The sequence below is a fragment of the Scyliorhinus canicula genome, chromosome 7 (genome assembly GCF_902713615.1).
Source record: "Scyliorhinus canicula chromosome 7, sScyCan1.1, whole genome shotgun sequence".
NCBI lineage: Eukaryota > Metazoa > Chordata > Chondrichthyes > Carcharhiniformes > Scyliorhinidae > Scyliorhinus > Scyliorhinus canicula.
The window spans coordinates 190,535,278-190,559,146 of record NC_052152.1 but is presented as its reverse complement, the minus strand read 5'-3'; the positions used below and the strand labels follow the sequence as shown (position 1 = coordinate 190,559,146).

The window sequence follows — 23,869 nt, the reverse complement described above, 5'->3', positions numbered from 1 at the left end:
AAAAAAAAACTCAGGACCATTGTGGGTCACCCAGTGGCGGGCCGGGTACAGCATCCTGAACTTCACCCCCTTCTTTATAGAGGACAGCCTTGACTCGATTGAATTCCGCTCTCCTCTTGGCCAGTTCCACACCCAGGTCCTGGTATACCCGGAGCTTATTACCCTCCTGGGTACATCTCCTCGTCTGCTTGGCCCACCTCAAGATCTTCTCCAAATCCAGGAATCTATGTAACCTCATCACCATCGCCCTTGACGGCTGATTCGCCTGCAACTTCCTCATCAATGCCCTGTGTGCCCGATCAACCTCCAGGGGCCGCTCGAAGGCTCCCCCCACCATCAACTTCTCCAGCATTTTGGCAACAGAAGAGCCTGCGTCCGCTCCCTCAATGCCCTCTGGTATCCCCACAATTCTTAAATTTTGCCTTCGGGAGCTGTTCTCCGAATCCACCACCTTCTCCTTAAGCCACTTCTGAGTTTCTCGCATCATCCCGATCTTCGGCTGCCAATGAGACAAGCTGCTCCTCGTGCTCCTCCACCTTCTGGATCGCCTGGCTCTGAGTCTCCAGCCTCAGCAGCCTCAGTGGGGATCACGCAGTCGATCCCCACTCTCAGCGGGTCTACCACCATCGCCAGTGTCTCCAGAGCCTCCCTCCTCTGCTGACTGAACTTTTCCTTCAGAAAGTCAACTAGCTGCTCCGTCAACCATTGGGCTGGTAGGGCTGGCCCCGTACTCTCCGCCATCTTTCCCTGTGTCGCACAAGGAGTTCCTTGCTCTTGCAACGCCTTTCTTCTAAACCCATTTCTGGTCCATGAAACCATTCACCGGTGGAGTAAAATCTGCCTCTGCTACCTCTGCACCCTTTTTCTTCAAAACATCCACCCGGCAACCAGAGAAGAGGACTGAAAAATACACCTCGAGCGGGAACTGCCAAATATGCGACCACTCACTCCATGGCCGGCACTGGAAGTCAAAAATACACAAGTATTTTTAATTACAATTATTGTTTCTAGAAGTTGAAATACTTTGGGCACATGGTATGAAGCAGTGATATTAAAAGTTACGATGCTGGAAAGAATGCTAGAGGAATGTGTAGGTAGGCAAAAGACCAGGTGGAGTGATAATATCATGTAACTAATGGGCTTGGGTTTCACAAGGGTACTGAGAGAAACACGATCAATTCAGCGGGAGAAGAGTGCATGTTGTCAGAGCAACGTTGCTTTCCCCTGTTACCTGCAGCACCACATAATAGTACAAGCATGCTCTGCTGAATAAACAAGCATTTCCCCAATATATTTCATATTCATTCTGTTCAAAGTTTCATCAATGACTCACCATTTTGAATTTGAAGCTACCAAATGTTTAGGTACTGCATAACGCTCTAATGTTTAAACCTCAATTAAATCTGAATTGGGCTAGTATGGAAAAACAAATATTCACAATATAAAATACCTTCTCTTCTATCTGATATTGGGTAAACATCTACCTGATTTGGAGGTGGTGTTACTGATTTGTCTCTCATGCCATTCAGACCACTGAGTCAAGAGTCACTTTCTCTCCAACAGCCACTTTTGGTTGGTTCTGATTTATGGTATAGGCTTTTATAAGAACATAAGAAGTAAGAGCAGGAGTAAGCAGTTCAGCCCCTCGAGCCCGCTCCGCCATTCAATACAATCATTACTGATCTCTCGGTCGCAACTCCACTTTCCTGTCCGATCTGCATAACCCTTCTACCCATTACTAATTAAAAATCAGTCTATCTCCTCAAATGTCCGGCATCCACCGCGCTCTGGGGTAGTGAATTCCACAGATTCACGACTCTTTCTCATCTCTGTTTTAAATCTGCTATTCCTTACCCTAAGATTATGAAATCCCGTTATAATTTGCCCCATAAGACATAGGAGCAGAATTAGGCCACTCAGCCCATCGAGTCTGCTCCGCCGTTCAATCATGGCTGATATTTTTCTCATCCCCATTCTGCCTTCTCCCCATGACCCCTGATCTCCTTATTAATAAAGAACCTATCTAACTCTGTCTTAAAGACACTCAGTGATTCGTCCTCCACAGCCCTCTGCAGCAAAGATTTCCACTGATTCACCACCCTCTGTCTGAAGAAATTCCTCCTCATCTTAGTTTTAAAGGATCGTCTCTTTAGTCCAAGATAGTGTCCTCTGGTTCTAGTTTTTCCTACAAGTGGACCTCTCCACTTCCACTCTAACTAGCCTTGCAATATCCTGCAAGTTTCAATAAGATCCCCTCCTCATCCTTCTAAACTCCCAACGAGTACAGACCCAGAATCCTGTCTACCTTGTCAATACTGTTTATGATCTTATATGCCTCAATTAGATCTCCTCTCATTCTCCTAAACTCAAGTGTAGGCCTAAACTGCTCAATCTCTCTTCATAAGACAAACCCCATATCTTTGAAATCTCTCACTTCAGTTCTAGTTATATACACGAGGGCCTCTATGGTCTTCTATGCTGTATTTCAATGTTAATTATACTTCAAGTTCTAATATTAATGGAAGGATGAAAGAATGATTCTGGTAGCAGGGAGATTATTTAAGTATACTGGAGACTATCTAGATTCTACGAATTGTCTTATTAATTATACCTGTTCTCCATTCTTAAGGACCCAGATGCATGGTCTGACCTGTCATGCTTTGATTTACCGGAGGATCTCATCAAACAGACTCCGGATAAGATCACACAGCCAACTTTGACAGAATACCGCATTGATGCAAATACCATCTCTGACCTGAGCAAAAGTGCAAAGAAAGGTGAACTCATCCCCATGATTACCTCCCCAATTGCAGGAAGCTTCAGTACACCTCCAACAATCCTGAGGCGCAAGAGGAAAACAAAGATTACACTTTCACCGGTTAATGATAGCAGCAGTGGGAATAGTTCTGCAATCTTTGAAAGCAGTACCAGCAGCAGCATGACTCCAAAAAGTACTCCAGTAAAGACCTTGCCCTTTTCACCGTCACAGGTAATATTGCAGTACTGAATACTTTTTCAGCACTCCAGGCTGACTTTTAGCAACCAGAGAAGATCTGACTGGTTCACCTGGCCTATTCAGCTATGAACCACTGCTAAATAATGATACAATGTTGATAAAGAAAGACTACAGATTTAAATTTTTTTTTGTTTGCGAAGCACGAGATGTGTTCCTCCACTCCTTCGTCTACTATATTTTGCCCTCTATCATACTTTCTCGGTAGCTGAGAGAAAGATATCAGCTGCTGGGCCTCTACTAATACCCTCTTGAAGGTGATATTTCAAGTTGAGTGTTCTACTTTAATTCTTTCTGCAGGAAAACACTTTTCCTCCACTCAGTGCTTCCTCTTGACACCAAGTTTGAGATCAAAAACTTGGTATTTGAGATAGCAGAACATTTTTGTAGCAGGTATTTTCGATTAGAATATTGACCAGGATTCCCTAGGGAGAAACAGCTCTAACACTTTTTTTCTTGGTCATTTTCTGCATCTTTTTGCTTTTCACAAACTACTAGCTCAAATCAACATCTGCAGTGCATCTGCTTTTCTTCTAGAATGTAGTTTCAATCCAAGAGAAGTGAACAGCCATAATCTGTATCAAGAATGTATTTCAACTGGCGTTGGGGGATGGGTTTACAACCGGTTGCGGTCTGTCCAAATCATCCCCATAATTTTAATAAGAGACTCCTCTGATTTCGTCCAAATCGCTAAGTCAGCAATTACTACTTTCCTTTCAAAAATGCAACAGGTTAAAACCATGTCACGTTCCAGAGATTTTTGTAAGACGTTTTGCATTAACTAAAGTTTAAAACTGGTTATGCTCTGTTTAACTACATTTACCTATCCTAGTGCACGCCTGCTACACCACTCAAGGTTCATCTCTTTATAATTTTGTTTTTTCTGTGGGACTGTGTTTCAATGGAAGTGTCTTATTTGCTGAATAGTTCGGAATGCTGATCAACTCCGTCTGTGATAATGAATGACCAGTGCGGTTGGGTGAAGAGGAAATTTCACAGCTGGTTTTTCAATCTGAATAGATGGAGTTTAATTTTATTTTGTAATTAAATGTAACCGTACCATTTAGCACATGTACTGTGTTCATGAGTCAAGTGTATTGGCAGGTTGAAATTGTTAAAAATACAAATTTGTTATGTTTTTCTCTTTTTTCTCCCCTTAGTTTTTGAACTTCTGGACCAAACAAGATAATCTTGATCTAGAGAATCCATCTCTTACCTCTACCCCAGTTTGTAGCCAGAAAATCATAGTTACAGCCCCACTCCAGCGAGACTATACACCCAAAGTTCAAAAGGAGAATTCTGTGTAAGTAGCTGAGCTAGTAGGCAATTCCAGTACAAAACCAAAATACTGTGGATGCTGGAAATCTGAAATAAAAATGGACCATTGTGGAACTCAGCAGGTCAGGCGGCATCTGTGGAGAGGGAAGCGAGAGTTAATGTTTAGGGTCAGTGACATGCAACAAGCTAGAGATTTAATAGGTTTTGAGCAAGTAAAGAGCAGGGAGGGGTGGGGATCAAACAAAAAGATAGAGTGGAGGGCAGGAGAGATTAAATGACTAAAGAGCTGCTGGTGCAAAGCAAAAGGAGATGGCATGGGCAAGTAAAGGAACAAAAGGTGGGCCTAGAAGATGTGCAAATGAGAAAGCAGAATCATCACTGCAAGTTGCCATGCAAAGCAAAAAACAATAGGGACAGAAGAAATTCCAGTTTGCCTTTGTTCCATGAATAAAAGTTAAACTGTCTGCTATTATTTCTTTTTACAGCCCCCCCCCGCCAAAAAAATGGCTTGCTCTGCATCATGCTCAGCCAAGCAGCTGGTAACCTGTCCAGTAGCTCCATGAGAATTGCTTAATTACATTTTGGGTTGCTGCTGTTACGACTATGTGTCAAAAAGAAGAGCTATAATAAATTGAAAGCTCCAATCAAAAATAAAAATTCAATTTCATTTTTAGCTGCCTAAAGCAGGTTCAGAAAACGAGTAAGCGGAGAATATCAAGCAGTGTTTATTTGACAAATTTGACCGCCTCTCCCCGTGTCTGCATGGGTTTCCTCCGGGTGCTCTGGTTTCTTCCCACAAGTCCTGAAAGATGTGCTGTTAGGTAATTTGGACATTCTGAATTCTCCCCCTGTGTACCCGAACAGGTGCCCAAATGTGCCTACTAGGGGCTTTCACAGTAACTTCATTGCAGTGTTAATGTGTGCCTACTTGTGACAATAAAGATTATTATTAGACTGAAAGAGTTTCTTTTTATCAAATGTTTCTGTACTGTTTCAGTTGTGTATTAGATTGTGATGCTTGAAGTTGAAAGAATACAAAATTTGGTGTGAATTGGTTCTTATGTATTTTTATCTTTGCAGGTTTCGAACACCCAGAAGTCGCAGATCTCTTTTGGACAGTACACCAAGAACACCTACTCCTTTCAAAAATGGGCTGGAAAAATATGGAGTAGTGAAACCTCGGGTACGTACTGATTATTTTGTGAAAATGATTAATGTCCAGTTGCACCTATATCTGAAAATACATTGATTGTATATTTTTCTTCCTCTTGCTTAAATCTAGTATCCAATCTCTCATTTTGAGGAGGATCTAAAAGATGGTTTGAGGAGCATTTTGCAGGAAGAAGAGGCCCAGTTAGTAAAAAGAAAGCAGCACGGGGTTAGTATGTGCATGTGTTCAACGCATGTTTACTTTTTTTCTCGAGTCACTTTTTTTTTAATTCAAATTTTTGCTTGGTTCTCCAGTATAGATTCACGTTTTATGAAGCTGCTTAACATGTAAATGTGTATGTAGTATTAGTTTAGTTTATGAAGATGTTATTTCATTTTCTTTTTCTTTTACTGTCTATAGAAGAGACCATAAGACTTTGGAGCAGAAGTAGGCCACTCGGCCCATGAAGTCTGCTCCACCATTCAATGCGACTATGGCCGATCTGATATGAACCTCAACTCCACTCTCCCCATATCCCTTGATTCCCTTCCTGATTAAAAATCTGTCTATCTCAGCCTTGAATATATGTAATGACCCAGCTTCTACAACTCTCTGCTTAAAGAATTCCCACAGATTCACTACCCTTGAGAGATGAAATTCCTCTCATCTCTGTTTTAAGTGGGTGATCCCTTACTCTAAGATTATGCCCTCTTGTCCTAGTTTGTATTCAAAGCCTAATTTATCAATGCAACAGTGGTATTTGTCACAAATTTGACTTCAATCTTGTGAAAGTTATTTTGAAACCAGTTTTTAATGGTTTAACTTTGTTAAGATGATTGTAGGAAAAAGCTGAAGCTAATGTGTGCGTCGTATTGGGGTTTTCTCGGTAGAGTCTCAAATGACAAGGCTCTGGTTCCATTTCTTGATCTTGTCACGCAATACATGAAATGCAACTTTTATTTAGTCAAAAATTATTATTTATAAAAAGCATTTCAAAATTTTGCCTTGCAACATGTTAAATGTTTATAATGTGTGGAACCGTTGCAATCTGTTTAAAATTTATAATTATTCTTGTTTGTATAGCTACACAGACCTCTTATGAAGAAAGTGCGAAAGTCTCTTGCTTTGGATATTGTGGAAAAGGATGGTGGTAATACAAATCGTGCTATTCTCAGCACACACAAACAGGTAACTCGTCCACAAGTATAGTTGTCCAAGATGTTGATCTGCAATAAGAATCCTGTAAACTGTAATGTTTGACTTTTTTGAGTTTGAAGACTGTTGAAACATTTATTTGCTTTTACTGCTTGGTTTGTTATCTTATCCAGAGGCAAGTATTGTTCGTCAATAATGGGTTGAAGTATTTGTGTCAACCATGCTGTTTTTAGACATAGCAATTACATAACCGATTCCCGAAAGAAAAGGTAGCGTTTGGCTCTCCCAGATGATGTTTGACCAGTAGTTGGCTTTCCATAGAGATGGTATCATTGAACCCACTTAGCCATTGCTTTCACTTACTGTTATATCCAGATAGAAACAGGCACGTGATTTTTTTTTTTTTGAGAGTGCGATGAGAGAAAGAGGCGGTCTTCAACTCTCTTCTGAGCTCCAATATTTATCATCAACTCTCTAGATATCAATGCTTTTGGCATATCTCACCCTGATTTTTCGATCGTGTTTGGCAATCCATAAAAAGTGTTTTAACTGTTGAAATAGAATGGTTTCTAAGGATCAGTTTAATCTTTATATACAAATAGAAGAAGTTATTTTTAAAAGGGTCTGTGTCTAGTAAAAAAAATTGCATATTCTAAGAACATAATGGGAATATGCCATTTTGCCGCTTCTGGTCAGCCATTCAAAACCGATCATAGTTAATCTTCTACCTTGACTCCACCTTCCGCACTATCCCCATATCCCTTAATCCCCTAAATATCCAAAAATCTATCTCTATCTTGGATATACTTAATAGCCTATCATCCACAGCTCTCTGGTGTAGAGAATTCCAAAGATCGTTAACCCTTTGAACGAACGCATTTTTTCACACCTCAGTTCTGAATGGTTAATTCTTATTCTGAGACTGTGTATACCACCCCAATCCTTATTTCCAGACTCTTCAGTCAGGGGAAACATTCTCCTAACATCCCTATCAAGTCTCTTAAGAATTTTGTATGTTTCAATGAGATTGTTACTCGTGCAGCTAAAATTCTGGGAAATACAAGCCTAGTCTACTTCTTCCCAGAAGCCAATCTAGTGAATCTTTGCATTATCTCTGAAGCAAGAACATCCATCTTTTCTTAGTAAGGAGAGCAGAATTGTACTCCATACACAAGGGGCGCGATTCTCTGCTCCCCACGCCGGGTGGGAGAATCGCGGGAGGGCCGGGCGACTCACGACACGCCGCCCTGGCACCCTCCGCGATTCTCCCACCCCCCCGCTCGGAGAATCGCCTCTCGCCGTTTTTCACGCCGACCGGTGATTCTCCGGCCCGGATGGGCTGAGCGGCCTGACGTTCCCAACCTGTTCACACCGGTGACAACCACACCTGGTCGCTGCCATCGTGAACATGGCGCCAAAGGTTCATTTGTGGCTTGTGGGGGGGGCGGAGAGGGGAGTGAGCACCACGGCTGTGCTCGGGAGGGGACTGGCCCGCGATCGGTGCCCACCGATCGTCGGGCCGGCGTCTCCAAGAGACGCACTCTCTCCCCTCCGCCACCCCGCAAGATCAAGCCGCCACGTCTTGCGGGGCAGCGGAGGGGAAGACGGCAACCGTGCATGTGCGGGTTGGAGCCGGCCAACCTGCGCATGCGCGGCTGACGTCACTTAGGCGCCGCCATCGCATCATTCTCGGTGCGCCGCCTTGACACAAGCGTCAAGGCCCGGCGGCCGAGATTTACAGAGGGGTGAATAGGGTGCGAGGAGCGGCCTCCGAGGCCGTCGTGAAACTCGGCTGAGTTCACGACAGCCTTCCCGATGCCGCGCGGGAGCGGAGAATTCCGCCCATGGTGTAGTCTCATCAAGACCCCATATTGTTTTTATTTTCTTTTAGAAGCAGACAGAAGATGTTTTATCAAGATCTTTGAACAGCTCTTCAGCAAGTAAAAATGATACACTGAACAGAGGTTTTATTATACCTAATAATGATACTAGTTTTTCCTCCAAACACTCTAAACCAGTGGCTCCAATATGGGTAAGTAGCATTATTTATTGTAAATAGTTTTGTTTAGATAATATCTATAGAAATGCCAGACAAGTCTGTCTTACCACAATGTGTAGAATTCGCATTTTGGCATAGTCTTTTCATCCTGCAATTGCTCCTGTCCTGATTCTTCATCCCACATATGATTTCAGCTCTTTGAATGTCGGTTACCCCTCTCCATAAAACATCTTTACTTTGTAACACAGTTTAGTGGCTCAATCAAATAGACATTCAGCTTTTAATTGTGCCATGATGAGATGAACAACATTCAAAATGTTTTCTGTTATCTTGCCAATGTGAACTGCCAGTTTTGGTTTGGTGTAGGTGGTCACCATTTTGAAATGTTTAGGCATCTTAAAATTCTATGCATCTTCATTACAGGCCTGTATGGCCTGTTTGATCCCTAGCACCAACTTATAAAGTGAGTATAACTGGAACCAAATATTTCTCAGCTGACAAATGAGACCAACAAATGTGAGCATAGCCTTAATTATGCATTTATTAGCTCCGAAATGGGGAGGGGGGGTTTAACTTGTGTGCTGAACATAGGCCTAAATGTGTATTTTGGTGCCAAAAAAGGGGTTGTGTTCTATGCTGCGATCTATTGTATATTTGACCCTCCAATATTTTGAAGCTGTTTGACAAGAGTAATGTATTTGAAAACTTAATGGCATAGTTGAAACTGAAACATGTTGCATATGTGACATTAAAAAATATTTTCCCTCTGATTCCTGCTTCCAGATGAGCAGTGCTTGGGAAGCAGTAGCCTGTGGAAGAACAAAGGATCAACTTATAATGACTGAGAAAGCCAGGAAGTACTTGAATGCATTCAAAACAACTCACACCTCTCGGACTTTGATTTTATAATGTGATAGTGAACAGATTAAAACATTCTCTCTGGATGATTCTTCCAATGGAACGAATTACCTTCAGGATCTATAAAACCTTGATGCTCCAGCTATAATTTGTGTCAGGGTAATATCTCATCATTGTGGGGAGAAAGATCGTTCCAGCAACAGACAATTTCATAAAACACTGTATTGGTTGGGGAAACTTCAAATAAGAACGTGATTGGTTGTTGAGACCTTTTTTCTAAAAACAAATCTTGAATTGTTGATTAAATGTTAACCCTGTAACTCTCTTTCACTGGAAAGCTCTATTGAACAATCACTGCACAAGCAAATTTGTGCTTGATGTTGTAATGTCATTGAAAAGGATTCCCTCAACAAATATCACGTTTGTCATTGTAACCTTGTTTCGAAGAATTCTTCAAATTGAAGATGCACTATGATTACTGCTTCTATAAGTAAGTTTTCAGCACCTAAATCAGGAGTGGAAAATTCTTAATTCACATTACTTTGGAACAAATATTAAGAAGTTTTCTTCTGGCGTTTGCAAAAATTCTCATTTTTATAACTCTTTTGTGTGGCAAAGAAAGTGCATTGTTGAAAGTTGAAGAATGTTTTCACTGGGATTAAGCAGATAAATATTATAGGACTTGTTAGTATTAACAGTTATACAAGACAGTCTGCTTATTTGATCTCCTGCAAAGTTTGACAAGTTTGTCAAAGGTAATTATGATTTTTGAAATAACAAAAGTGTACAAACAAGTACAGCAATTTGGATTTTTAATTTGCCACCATTCCAGCATTACGACTGAAAATACTAACAGTGAGAGAGCATGTTGCTTGGGGATCTCTGTCCTATATCGTTGGCATGTGTTGCCATTAAAGAATTGATATCTGATCATTTTGAATCCTAAAAGTAGTAACTCCAATATGTAAAGGTAACCTGAAGAAATTTGAAATAGAAAACTTTCTTACTTCATATCTAGTTAAAATTGAAGAAAAATACTGTTGATCAGTCAGAATGGCTCATTTATCGTACATTGTCACAGTTCTCTTCCAGCTGTTTGCATCAAAAAAATGCATTAACTGCTTTGTTGAACAATGCATGATTTAAAAAAAAAAAATTATAGGCATTAAATGTTCTGGGTTCTAACTAGAAGTCTTACTTCCCCCATACCTTAACAAACCACTAGCTTGGAAATTGTGTTTGAAGTGAAAAACATCTTTGAGTCAAAGGCATGATACAGGGTTCCAAATTATGTGAAATATGTGATCATAACCTACAACTGTATGATTTTTATCCCAGTGCTACTCCTCTTCTTCTACATATCTTCCCTCCCACCTCTTTCCCCCCACATACATGTAAATGCACTCTATTTATTTTATGTTTCTTCCGTCTTTGTTTTATTGTTCTCTATCTGCTTAGTAACCACTCTCTCTGAGACCTTCCAGTTTGGTTGGAGATTTGATGCTTATTGAAGACAAGGGGCAAGACTTGCGTGGAGGTGGGAAGACTCTGCTGATTTATAAAAATAGCATGCATTTCCAACAGATCCCATTTTTGCCAGTCGGAGAAAGAGGGTGGGATGTGATTCCGCCAGGAGGGAAACTGAACTCGGGGTCATTTGAATTTGGTGCCGAGTTCAAACTAACTTATTTTGGCTGTTACAAGGCCCCTAACCTGCAATGTGGGAGTCACAAATTTGTGGAGTAGACGTTGATGGAACCATCAATTCACTAGATACATGCTTTAAGATATGGACAGTGGTTTTAATCTACTTACTACAGAGCCAGCCTGTTACCCGTTGAACTCTCGATGAACTGTAGGCTGGCTCTGGACAAGGGTATTTATACAGCAAGTCCAGGGGGAGGAGTCGTGGGCGGAGCCAAGGGTGGAGCCCTGTACAAACTCCTGAGCTTTCCCAGAGCTACTCCCCCTAGTGGTCGGATAACGCTACTGCGCTTACAATGGTATTGGTAAATACAGTGTGAATTACTAAGTTACTTTCACCACAGACGTAAAAGTCCTGGAAGGGTGAATATGGTCTGTTTAATTGTCATGATCTAAAATGTGTTTTAAAAAATGTGTTTTTTTAAAAAAAGTCTGCTTTGATTGACAGGCTAACTGGTTTAACATCTGTTTGAGAAGTTTCACTCGAGTTCTTTGACATTTCACTAAGGGCTATTCATTATGAAAACTTTTTTAAATTTAGAGTAGCCAATTTATTTATTTATTTTCAATTAAGGGGCAATTGAGTGGCCAATCTACCTAGCTTGCACATTTTTTTGGGTTGTGGGGGTGAAACCCACGCAGACACAGGGAGAATGTGCAATCTCCACATGGACAGTGACCCAGAGCCAGGATCGATCCTGGGACCTAGGCACCGTGAGGCAGCAGGGCTAACCCACTGCTCCACCGTGCTGCCCTATTCATTTTGAATACTTGACTGAATTTCAAATGCTACAATTATCTCATGGGGTTTCTGAGTTCACAGTTTAACAACTTCGAGGCTATTAAAAGATTAAGGAATGAACTGAAGTTTATTATATAAGAAATCAGCCATTTGAGTTCTAAAGTCTCCACATTACTTCTAAGGTCTGCGTATGGTGGAAATTGGGCAAGTTTGTGGGGTTGGGGGGAGCGGGGAGAGAGAGTGCCTGGGTACTGAGAGTCATGGGGTGAGGACAAATGTAGGCTAGAGGGCTAAAATTTTCTAATACAGCTAGGACCAAGTCCCAACCAAGTGAGGCGGGCCTTCAAATCAGCCCACTCGAAAGACGCCCAACACTTCCCCCTCCCCCATACTCCTAGCACCAGCTTCTGGGTCAGCGGGCCCAACTTCATCTAGCACCTGCACACCTCTCTCTGGAGAGAAAATGCAGAGCTCTTCTTTTTGAGGTGGAATCCAGCAAATCAGAAAATGTTCCCATTCATGCTACCTGCCTTGGTAGCGAAAGTCTGGACTTAAATGTTGATTCAATAGCCTAGCCCCTCAAGGTTAGGGCTTGGCCCCTAAAGGTGCGGAGAAATCCGCACCTTTGGGGCGGCCCGACGCCGGAGTGATTCATGCCACTCCATCCCGCCGGGACCCCCCCACCCCACCGGGTAGGGGAGAATCCCGGCCCATGTCTTTTTTAAAATAAAGAGACCAAAACTACTCTGTACTTGAGAAGGGATCTCACCAAATACTGTATACAAAAGTAGCAAAATATCTCTACTTTTATGTTACATTCCCTTGCCATGAGTGACAACATTCCATTTACTTTCCTAATCACTTGTTGGACCTGCATACTTTTTGTGTTTATTCAACAAACTTGTTTGCAGACTGAAAGTGGAATTACAATGTGACCAACATTGAAAAATTCATACCTAAATTAACCAGGTTAAAAGCATACAAACCTGTAACGACCAGGTAATAATAAAAACTTGTATTCAGGAGGTAATGGGGAGTGGTGGATGAAGAAACTAAAGAGGTATGTTGAATTAAGATCGCAAATCAATACACTATTCCCATATAATGGGCACTGAAATTTAGATCAATTTAATAAATACCTGAACCGTTTAACGCATGGACTATATCTGTACAATTCCATCCTGCATTTCACATGGATCAATTTAGTTGAACTTGATTTGCTCTGGGCATGATTGGGGTTACCTGTTCTGTGGGTAGATTGTATGAAAGATTTTCCTAATTGAGTTCAAATATTAACTCTTGGCAATTGTGCTGCCACATTTGTTACTGACATTGTGTAACTTTGGTTTCACCCCATTTGTAAATTACAAAAGGATCACAATTGTTCCACTCCATTTTGGTTATTCTAGGAAGATGTGTTTACTGGCAAGGCAAAGTAAGGTAATATGTCGAGGATGCCACTACCTTTAGTGAAATCTTTGTGTGTGCCTGTTTTACTTTTTTACAGTAACAAAGTTGAACCTGCTCATGTAGTTTGCCAACAAGTGAAAAGCTTTAGCCAATTATACTTTCTACGAACTTTGCTATCTTACCTTTATGTCACTATCAGCACTTTCTCTTGTCCTTAACATTGCATTAACAATTGCTTCTGTTTTGTGCGCTAAATATGCAATCTCTCCTGGTTCACACTTATCACTGACCCATTTTGCTCCTCCCCCTCTTGTACAGTATGAAATCGACACATTTCTCTCTCTTTAGATCCAAAATAGAATCGTCCAGACTCTGTTCTCTCTCCACAGACGCTGCCACACATGCTGAGTTTTTTTCAGCATTTCCAGCAAGAGAAGCATGATGGCACAGTAGTTAGCACTACTGCCTCACAGCGCCAGGGACCCAGGTTCTATTCTGGCCTCGGGTGACTGTCTGTCTGTGTGGAGTTTGCGCATTCTCCTCTGCGTGGGTTTCCTCCTATAGTCCAAAGATGTGCAGGTTAGGTGGGGTTACGAGGTTTAGGGCAAGGAAGTGGGCCTAGGTAGGTAACTCTTTCAGAGGATTGGTGCAGACATGATGGGCTGAATAGCTTCCTTCTGCACTGTAGAATTTGTATGATTTTCTGTTTTTATTTCAGATTTCCAGCAACTGCAGTATTTTGCTTTTATACTTACGGTCTTGTTTTGAGTCATGTATGTAACCGACGCTCTAAAAATGACATACCATAGAATTAATGAACCATTTTGTGGTAAAATTATTTTGGAACAAATTTAATTGTAAATATTAAGTTTATAAAGATGTTCTGCTGTTCAGCCCAGTGTAAAAAAAAATGTACAGTACGTATTGTCTTTAGTTACATCAGTTATTGCTAATAGAAGAAAGTCAATTGATTTAACTTTAGTAAATATGTAAAGTTTTAAAATCTCTAAAATTAATTTGGCCATTCTTGTTTTTCTTCCCGGAAGTTTATTGTATTCTCAATTGGTTTTTAAAAAGAAAAGTAGTGAAATTCACTTCCTGAATACATAAGGAAAGCTTTTGTTGGGCAGAGTTCTCAAATACGAGGAGTCTTACTGACAGATTGAGGTAGGAGTTTGTGCTTAAATCATCACGGGAAACACTCTCACCTATGATATTTGAACCAGCATAAACCAAAATATTGTGGGATTTGCTAAGGTGAAATTTAAATTAATCATTTTATGGATGATTTGTATGCCACACTATTTAATTTCCATCTGTGATAAATTACAATTTCAATCACCATGGCCATGATTTAGCAGCTGGGTGAGTCACGGGCACAATTCCTGTAATGGCCACTAAATCTCACAAGATATCGAAAACGCAATTCGCGATGTCTAGATTTCAGTTTGCGATCTTCCCAACACTACTCTGTTGACACGATTGGGTTCTCGCCTTAGACGTGCATGAGCCTGATTTGCATACATTACCATTAGGTTGCATGAAACACAGGAATCTGACCTTCGAGGGAGGTGAGCGTGCATGTCTCCACTATACTCAAGGGGGGCAAGAGGGCACCGGAATGCTCCAGAGGGGGACTTCAAGAAGAAGGTTGGCTGTCTGGGATATGTGATTGACATTCTGGTGATCTGTAAGGGGGTGCTTATTCTGTGCCCCTCAGCCTGGCTAGTTGGGCTAGTTGCCCTCCCCTTTGGGGGTGGGGGGGGAGCGCTCACTGTAGCAGAAAGTTTACTATCCAGAAATTTTTATTATAGAGGGATGACAGCAATGAGTTCCCCCATGGCTGCAACTTGAGTTACCAGGGTGCCTATTAGTACAGCCACGCACTGAGGGAATAACAAATCATGCCCAGTTAGTAAGCTGAGATTTATCCGGACTGGCAGACCTAGTGCCTTAGAAACAGGGCCCCCTGCTCCTGCATTAGCAGTCCCATTGGATTTCTCTCCACCAGGTGGTTAGCACTGCTACCTCACGCACTGAGGTTCCTGGTTCGATCCCGGGCCACTCCGTGTGGAGTTTTCACATTCTCCCCGTGTCTGCGTGGGTCTCACCCCCCCATCCCCCCCAAAATGTGCAGGGTAGGTGAATTGGCCACGCTAAATTGTCCCTTAATTGAAAAAAAAAAATGAATTGGGTAGTAAAAGAAAAAAAAAGGATTCCTCTCCATCCCTGCCCCAATATGCACCTCACCGTCTTAATATGAGCAACTAGGAAACATGAGTCCCTCCTGAATTAGCTTTCTTTGGTCCCATGGGCAGGAAGGCTGGAGACACCCTCATTGCGATGTAGTGCCAGGAGGTCTGGGATTAAAGAGGACACATGGGTGACCCTTCTGGACGTGGCTCCTCCTATGTGCCCGGGGGCCCATGAGGGTTAACAACTCAGGGAGTTGGTGATGGGGAGGCCCTGAATGCTAGCTACCCATTCAATGCAGGAGGGTGATGATTACTTGCAGTGAGGTAAGGGCTGTGATGCCCCTCAGAGATGTGAATGCCTGTCGTGTCTGGCTCATGGCAGCTTCTAGACTCCCTGTGGCTTGTGTGATTTCAGAGTGATAGTGTGCAGAGTCAGTCATCTCTCCTGATGCTGTCTTAGGGGGCTGGGTGTTCTGTTAAGAGGATTTCCTGTATCATTAGTGAGTCACCTCAGTGCAAGGGAAACATGCACTGAGATTACATGATCGCACAGAGGGATGAAATGAAAATTGCTTATTGTCACAAGTAGGCTTCAATGAAATTACTGTGAAAAGCCCCTCGTCGCCACATTCCGCCGCCTGTTCGGGGATCGAACTGTGCTGCTGACCTGCCTTGATCTGCTTTAAAAGCCAGCGATTTAGCCCAGTGTGCTAAACCAGCCCCTAATGGAGGTGGCACTAAGTCCGAATTCATCCCCAATGTGCCATTGCTATCACCAATCAGTGCAGGTCACGCAGCCTAAAAGTTAACAAAAGTGAATTTTAATACATGGTGAGGTCAAATATATACAAATTTCCGTGCTCTACTGCCCTAAGTGCCTAACATCACACTTGCCTAAACTGTGACTACAATTTCTTGACCTCCTTAACCCTACACTTATGTCTAGGTATCTCCCCACACCTGAGGTTGAGTCGGTACACTGCCAGCCACTTCCTGAATGCCTGAGATTACCATGGTGGCCGTTCTCTGGAGGACGGTGACCTACTTGCGGGTGGCATAGGTGGTGCCACCCTGTTCTGTCTGGAAGTGCCTCACTCTCTGGAAAGGGTCAATCAGATGGACTGAACACTCCCAGCGCCCCTGACTAGCTGCGCGTAATTGTTTGCCCTTTCCTCCTCAGCATCCAACATTCTATCAGGATACACTCCGTGAACTTTACAGCTGCCTTGCTGCCATCTTCTTGGTTGGACTATAAACAAAGTCTGTGGAGCCCCTCGTTTGAACTGCTCAGATGACCCCCATTGCGGCCGATTCAGACACATTGCACCATGGGCACGGCATTATTCCTGTGAAACTTTTAGTTTCAAGTATCTAATAATTACAGTCTAGATTGTGTCAACAGGGCTGGTAGGATCCACTCTGGTTTTCATGCCAAAAAGCACATAGACATGGGGCTGGATTCTCCCAAAATGGGACTATGTCCCCCCACTCCGGAGTAAAAACGGTGGAGTTTAACTTCAGAGATTCCTGTTAAAAGGAATTCAGTGCCCTGCAAGGGGCTAGGAGGAACCCAGAGTAAATCCCGCAGCTTTGGCTGCGGATAGGGGCCCCCACACTTCAGGTTTGGAGTCCGCACATACACACGGTGGTGGCCTCCAGCGGCCGCACCGAGCTACATGGCAGACTTGGAATGCGGAACCAGACACAGAAAGGACCACACCCCCCCCCCCCCCCCCCCCCCCGATCGGCCGCGGCCCGAGCATCCAACCGCACGGCTCTACCCCGACTGCCTATAAGGCCCCCCTGGCCTCCGAACCCCCTCCCCTGACCAAAGTGGCTGCAGACTGAGCCCACAGCATCCTGACTGGCAACAGGTGGTTAGTTCCACGCTTTCAGGAACTCTGCCGATCGTGAGCAGAGGTTTGCTGAGCGGGCCTTTGTCAATGGGCCCCCCAGCCACATGGCATACTGCACGGTCACGCCGATTTTCGGAGAAGGAAGAATCACCGGGACCGTTTATGCCGTGAAAGTGGATTATCCACCTCAGTGCCGGCCGTGATTTTGGCGTGGGGCTGCGGAGAATCCAGCCCATGAAGTTTGAAAATTAGAAATTGCAATGGAGACCTACATGTAGAAACTGCATGACTGAAAATGAAAAAAAAAATGAAAATCGCTTATTGTCACGAGTAGGCTTCAATGAAGTTACTGTGAAAAGCCCCTAGAAAAGACTGAGATACTCAATGAGTAGTTTGTATCTGCTTTAAGATGCTGCCAAAGTTATAGTGAAAAAGGTGAAGTTGAGATATTAGATGGGCTACAAATTGATACGTAGAGAGGCTGGAAAGGCTGGCTGTAGTTAAATTTGATCATTTGCAGAACCGATGGGATGCATCTATGGATACTGAGGGAAATATGAGTGGAAACTGTGAGGTCTTGACCCTAATCTTCAGATGCTGTGTAGATGCAGGGGTGGTGACTGTTGCACCCTCATCCAAAAAAGGGAGTAAGAATAAACTCAGGTTAAACTAACTGATCAACAGAAGCTGAGTGTTGAGAAAGCTTTTAGTCATTTGGATGAGTGTGGATTAATTTAGGATTTATTAACGGCAAATAGTGTTTAAATAACATGATTTGGGGCCTCACGGTAGCATGGTGGTTAGCATCAATGCTTCACAGCTCCAGGGTCCCAGGTTCGATTCCTGGCTGCGTCACTGTCTGTGTGGAGTCTGCACGTCCTCCCTGTGTGTGTGTGGGTTTCCTCCGGGTGCTCTGGTTTCCTCCCACAGTCCAAAGATGTGCGGGTTAGGTGGATTGGCCATGCTAAATTGCCCGTAGTGTAAGGTTAATGGGATTGTTGGGTTACGGGTTACGTGGGTTTAAGTAGGGTGATCATTGCTCGGCACAACATCGAGGGCCGAAGGGCCTGATCTGTGCTGTACTGTTCTATGATTGAGTTTTTAATGAGGAAATGGAAAGGGTTGAGGGTCTTCCGGTGCAATATGTAGGAGGGAGGTCACACTTCTGGTAGCTCCAGTCAGGAGTCTTTATTGGCATTTTCGGCTGTTTTTTCAGGTAATTTTCTCTAGGGGACTGTTGGAACCAACAATTCTACGGACACGTGCTTGTAGGATTAGAATAGCGGTTTTAATATACTCACAACAGAGCCAGCCTATTAGCCATTGAACTTTCGGTGAACTGGCCGGCTGACCATGTGGCACTGATCTTTATACAGCAGCTTCCGGGGGGAGGAGTCCTGGGCAGAAGCAAGGGAGAAGCCCCGTACAACTCGAGCATTCCCAGTGCTACTCCCCCTGGAGGACAGGTAGTGCAACTGCACTTACAATACAGACACATGTATATACAGATTATAATCCAGTGTGAATCACATTCACCACAGGGACCATACAAATCACTTTAATAAGGTCTCCCCACATTAAATCCATGCCTCCAAAAACCAGGAAGCCAGGAACAGACTCTCTTGGGTGCCTTGTGGAATGTCTGGGCAGCATGATAGAGCAGCGTTTAGCACTGTTGCTTCGCAGTGCCAGGGTCCCAGGTTCGATTCCCGGCTTGGATCACTGTCTGTGCGGAGTCTGTACTTTCTCCCTGTGTCTGCGTGGGTTTCCTTCGGGGGCTCTGGTTTCCTCCCACAAGTCCCTTGTTAGGTGAATTGGACATTCTGAATTCTCCCTCTGTGTACCCGAACAGGTGCTGGATTGTTGTTGTTAAGATGGCTTTGGCAGAGCTGCAGTCATTGGCAGTCCTAATCATATTCGACAAGCTTTCAGATGCCTTGGCCAAAGAATTCGACAAACAATTCACCTTATACTTCAAGAGGCAGTGGAAGCTGATCTCCGACAAAATATGTAAGTCAATTGAGGAAGCGCTGAGCCCGGTCCACGTGGAGCTGGATAAAGCGGTGGGGATGGTGAGAGAGTATGACGAGATCCTGAAAGGTATTGAGGAGGTGCTCGAGACACGAGACCAGCTTGCACCGCTGGAGGCTAAGGTGGCAATGATGGCCAATGAAAACAAAAGGTCGCCGACCTGGAAAACCGGTCAATGAGGCAGAAACTGGGTTGTGGGTTTGCCAGAGGGGGTGGATTTATCGCAAATGTTCTGGAAGATGGCCGACAGTAGTGGTCTCTCCTCCCCCCAATACTCAACAGGGCCCATTGGACGCTCAGGGCAAAGCCTCGACAGAATGAGCCACCTCTTGCGTTGATCATCAGGTTTCATCGCTTCCACGAGAAGGAAAAAGTCCTGTAGTGGGCCAAGGAGAACTGAAGTGAAATGGGAAAGAAGCACTGTACAAATGTATTTTTTAAAAATATTTTTATTAAAACTTTCAATATTTAAAAAAATTACAAAACAAAACTGCAGGAACACATATGTAATACAGAAATACAGTCCACACAACTTTAAAGTGAAGATCAACAGCCGCCATCTAAGATAGAATCCATTGATCGACCCCTCACCATGAACTTTTTTTATTATAAATTTAGAGTACCCAATTCATTTTTTTTTCCAACTAAGGGGCAATTAGTGTGGCCAATCCACCTAACCTGCACGTCTTTGTGGGGGCCAAACCCACGCAGGCATGGGGTGAATGCAAACTCCACACAGACAGTGACCCAGAGCTGGGATCGAACCCATATGCAGCGACTAACGGACAGGACTCTAAATCAACATTTAGGATTGCCGATAGGTGCCAAAAAAGGACCACCAAAAACTACCAGTTTGGTACCGGAGCAGAACATGTACGTTGTGTGCAGGACCTCTCAAGCACAGCTGACACTTATCCTCGATCCCCTCAAAAAACCAAATCACCTTGGCCCTGGTGAGGTGCACCCTAAACACCACCTTTAGCTGTATCAAGCTCAACCTCATGCAGGATGGCGTAGCATTCACCCTACGCAGGGACTCACTCCACATCTCCTCCTCTAAAATGGGTCCCAACTCCTCTTCACACCTGGCCTTCACCTCATCCACCAAAACGTGCTCTTCCCCCATGATCTGCCCATATATCCCAGATGTGCTGCCCTCCTCCAACCCCGCACACAAGAGTATCCTTTCAAGCAAGGTAGATGGCGGTGCCTCCGGAAAAGTCGGGAAAGCCGCCAAAGTCCTGCACCTGGAAATATCTGAACATGTCCGATCCCCCCTAACCCTGCTGTCTCCTTCAACTCCTCCCAACTCAGAAACCGTCCTTCTATAAACAGATCCCTCACCCTCTCCAGCCCCCGCACTGTGGGAATTTATCATAGTAAGAAGTCTTACAACACCAGGTTAAAGTCCAACAGGTTTGTTTCAAACACGAGCTTTCGGAGCACGGCTCCTTCTTCAGGTGAATTTATCATGACATGGATGCAGAGTTAGCATGGAAGCGTGTGGCCTTTAACAAGGTGAATGCTGTGCTTTACAGAAAGGGCGTTAATTTCAGAATAGTTTACCCGGCGAAGCTGCGGGTCACACGCGAGGCCACCTAGCCTTTTTTTCCCAGGCATCTGAAGAGGTGGAGGGCTTCATCGACAAACATCAACTGGGGTCCAATTAAACGAAAGCCGCTGTTTGGGGGATTTAGTTTTTGTGGTTTCTTGTTAAAGTTGCAGACTACAAAAACCCATTAAAAAAATATTTTTAAAGAAAAACAAGTTTCAGACTGAAGGGAGTGGGGTGGTGGTTTCTTTTTAATTATATAAATCTCTGAAATTTGATTTTTCTTGTTGTAGGGATAATTGGGGATTTTCTAGATTGTAGGGCGTACGGGTCCCTTAGTTTATCCTCCTGTTGGGCTACGATGTTGTCCCTTTCATTGTCCTAGTGGGGGTTACCTGGTTGGCAGGGTGTAATGCTGGTAAACGCGAGTGAGGTTGGGGGGTGGGGGGAGCTGCAGCTGCAAAGCCAGCTGAGTCTGGTTTGACCTGTTTCTTGTGGGGGTTGGGAGAGGAGGGGAGGGGAGGGGGGTGCAGGGTTGGAGCTGAAGGTCTGGTTCTAGTTCGGGGATTTAGGGGGGATTATGGAATGAGGGGTTAGCTGGCTGATGGTTGCTCTAGAACGTTCTTTTTCTGGTGGTGGGATTGGTTGCCGTCTTGGGGGACCTTTAATCAATAACTCCGCCTAATTGCGTTTCGCGATTCCAGCGTTGGCCGACGGAGAATCCTGCCCAAAGCATTTGGCCTTGTCTTTTTAACATTATTTGTCCCATTCCCACTATTTTTCACTGTGGCCTTGTTTCAATCTGGCCCTTGGTTTCTCTGCCTATCAGTTTTCTTATTCCCCTTTCTGTCTTTTGCTTTTGTCCGTCATTCCCCCTCCTCTGATCCCTTGCATAGGTTCCCAACCCCCTGCCATTTTAGTTTAAACCCTCCCCAGGGATGAGGGACTTCAGGTATGTGGATAGATTGGAGAAGCTGAAATTGTTCTCCTTAGAAAAGAGTAAGAGGGAGATTTGATAAAGGTTGAAAAGCCTGAGGGGTTTAGACAGAGAGGGCAGAGGGGAACTGCACCCATTAGTTCAAACATTGAGAAGCAATTGGGTGAAGAACCAAAATTGACATGAGGAAAAAAGTTTGTACACAGCGTTGTAATCATGGCTTTCAAAAGGGTAATTGGATAAACAACTAAAGGAGGGGGTGGAGGGGGCAATGCAGGACGATAGAGAAAGGACCAGGAAGGGGAACTAGCTACATTGTTCTTTCAAGGGCAGCACGGTGGCACAGTAGATAGCACTGCTGCCTCACGGCGTCGAGGTCCCAGGTTCAATCCCGGCTCTGGGTCACTGTCCGTGTGGAGTTTGCACATTCTCCCCATGCCTGCGTGGGTTTCACCCCCACAACCCAAAGATGTGCAAGGTAGGTGGATTGGCCACGCTAAATTTCCCGTAAAGAGAAATAAATAAATAAATAGTTCTTTCAGAGGCATGGCAGATTTGACGAGCCGAGCGATGTTATGATTTTATGAACACTAAAATTGTATGTACCTCAGCATAAACATTTGCTGAAATGCTTATGTTCAGTCTCCCAAGAAATTTATGTTTGCACTGCCAACTGAATTGGCAAGAATAGAGAAGAAATATATTACAATTGGATACATTTCATCACCCATCAATCTTAATGTTATTTTCCAATTAATTGGGTTTTGTCCAATTATCAATCCTTTACCAACAACCAATTTACATTGTGTTGATAAAGTTGACCAACTTTTAGTCTTGGATTAAACTTTTTATAGCCATATCCTAACAGTAAAAAGGAATTCAGGTAACTGGCCAAGAATGATTGTGGTATTTGTCAATTAAATGTAATATAGTGAATTTGGCTGTCAGCAAATAACCGTCTTTTGTAACTATGCTAATTGGAAGCTGAAGCTTTGCAAAAATTGCTGAACGATGCAGTTCTGTTTCAGAAAGTAGTGACTTATATAATTAAGAGTTAGGTGATCATTTAGGTTTGCAAATTCCTTGGTTACCTGAGACAACAGGGGGAACCTATTTGTGTCTTCCAATGAAGAAGTTCTATTTTGTACAAATATCAAGAATCTCTGAAAAGTATTCTATTTGCACAATGTGGGTTAACAGCTAACTCCTTGTCATGTGAGAGTACCTTTAAGAAATGGGTGTTTATAAAAAGAGCTGTAGTGGACGTGCCTTTAAGAAATGGGTGTTTATCAGTGATGTCAGAGTGTGGGTGGAGCTGGGCTGTCTGTCTGCTTTTACTTTCGCTTTAGGCTGTTTGCTACAGGGTGTGTTTCGTTTTAGATTTGAAAAAGATGCAATCACAGCAAGATGTGTATGAATCTCCGCAATCTTATGAATGTTCATTTGGTGATTTCAAAGTGATAACTGTTCTCAGTAGTGAAGTTAAACCTGATGTCTTTCTGTAAAGAGGGTTCTTTTTGTCTTATGTATGTTGCAAGGAAAGATTAATGAAATTAAATGAAAATCGCTTATTGTCACAAGTAGGCTTCAAATGAAGTTGCTGTGAAAAGCCCCTAGTCGCCACATTCTGATGCCTGTTCGGGGAGACTGGTACGGGAATTGAACCGTGCTGCTGGCCTGCCTTGGTCTGCTTTCAAAGCCAGCGATTTAGCCTAGTGTGCTAGAGAGTTACTTAGAGAGTACTGTACTCTTTGGGGATTTATTGGTATTGATAGTTGTTAAGATGTTTACTGTGGGTTTATAAAGTGTTAATTGGTTTCATAAATAAACAGTCTTTTAATTTAAAAGTACTGTAGATTTCTGTTGCATCACACCTGCAGAGTAGGGTCGTATGCTGCCTATAACCACAATCTATTAAAAGTTGTGGGTCAAGTGAACTCCATGATACACTTTGGGGCTCTCTAAACCCTGGCCCATAACACTCCAAAA

General features: G+C 43.4%; 1 protein-coding gene across 1 annotated transcript in view; it reads left to right on the top strand.

The window, feature by feature from the left end:
* mybl2b (v-myb avian myeloblastosis viral oncogene homolog-like 2b) overlaps window positions 1–11,326 on the top strand; it is a 43,595-nt gene extending 32,269 nt beyond the window's left edge. The window contains exons 9-15 of the mRNA XM_038803548.1: window positions 2,630–2,989; window positions 4,174–4,316; window positions 5,372–5,474; window positions 5,574–5,669; window positions 6,525–6,629; window positions 8,488–8,628; window positions 9,379–11,326. Coding sequence (XP_038659476.1) covers window positions 2,630–2,989; window positions 4,174–4,316; window positions 5,372–5,474; window positions 5,574–5,669; window positions 6,525–6,629; window positions 8,488–8,628; window positions 9,379–9,504 — 1,074 coding nt within the window. The 3' untranslated portion in view covers window positions 9,505–11,326. The remainder of the gene's footprint in view (window positions 1–2,629; window positions 2,990–4,173; window positions 4,317–5,371; window positions 5,475–5,573; window positions 5,670–6,524; window positions 6,630–8,487; window positions 8,629–9,378) is intronic.
* Window positions 11,327–23,869: the final 12,543 nt, after the last annotated feature.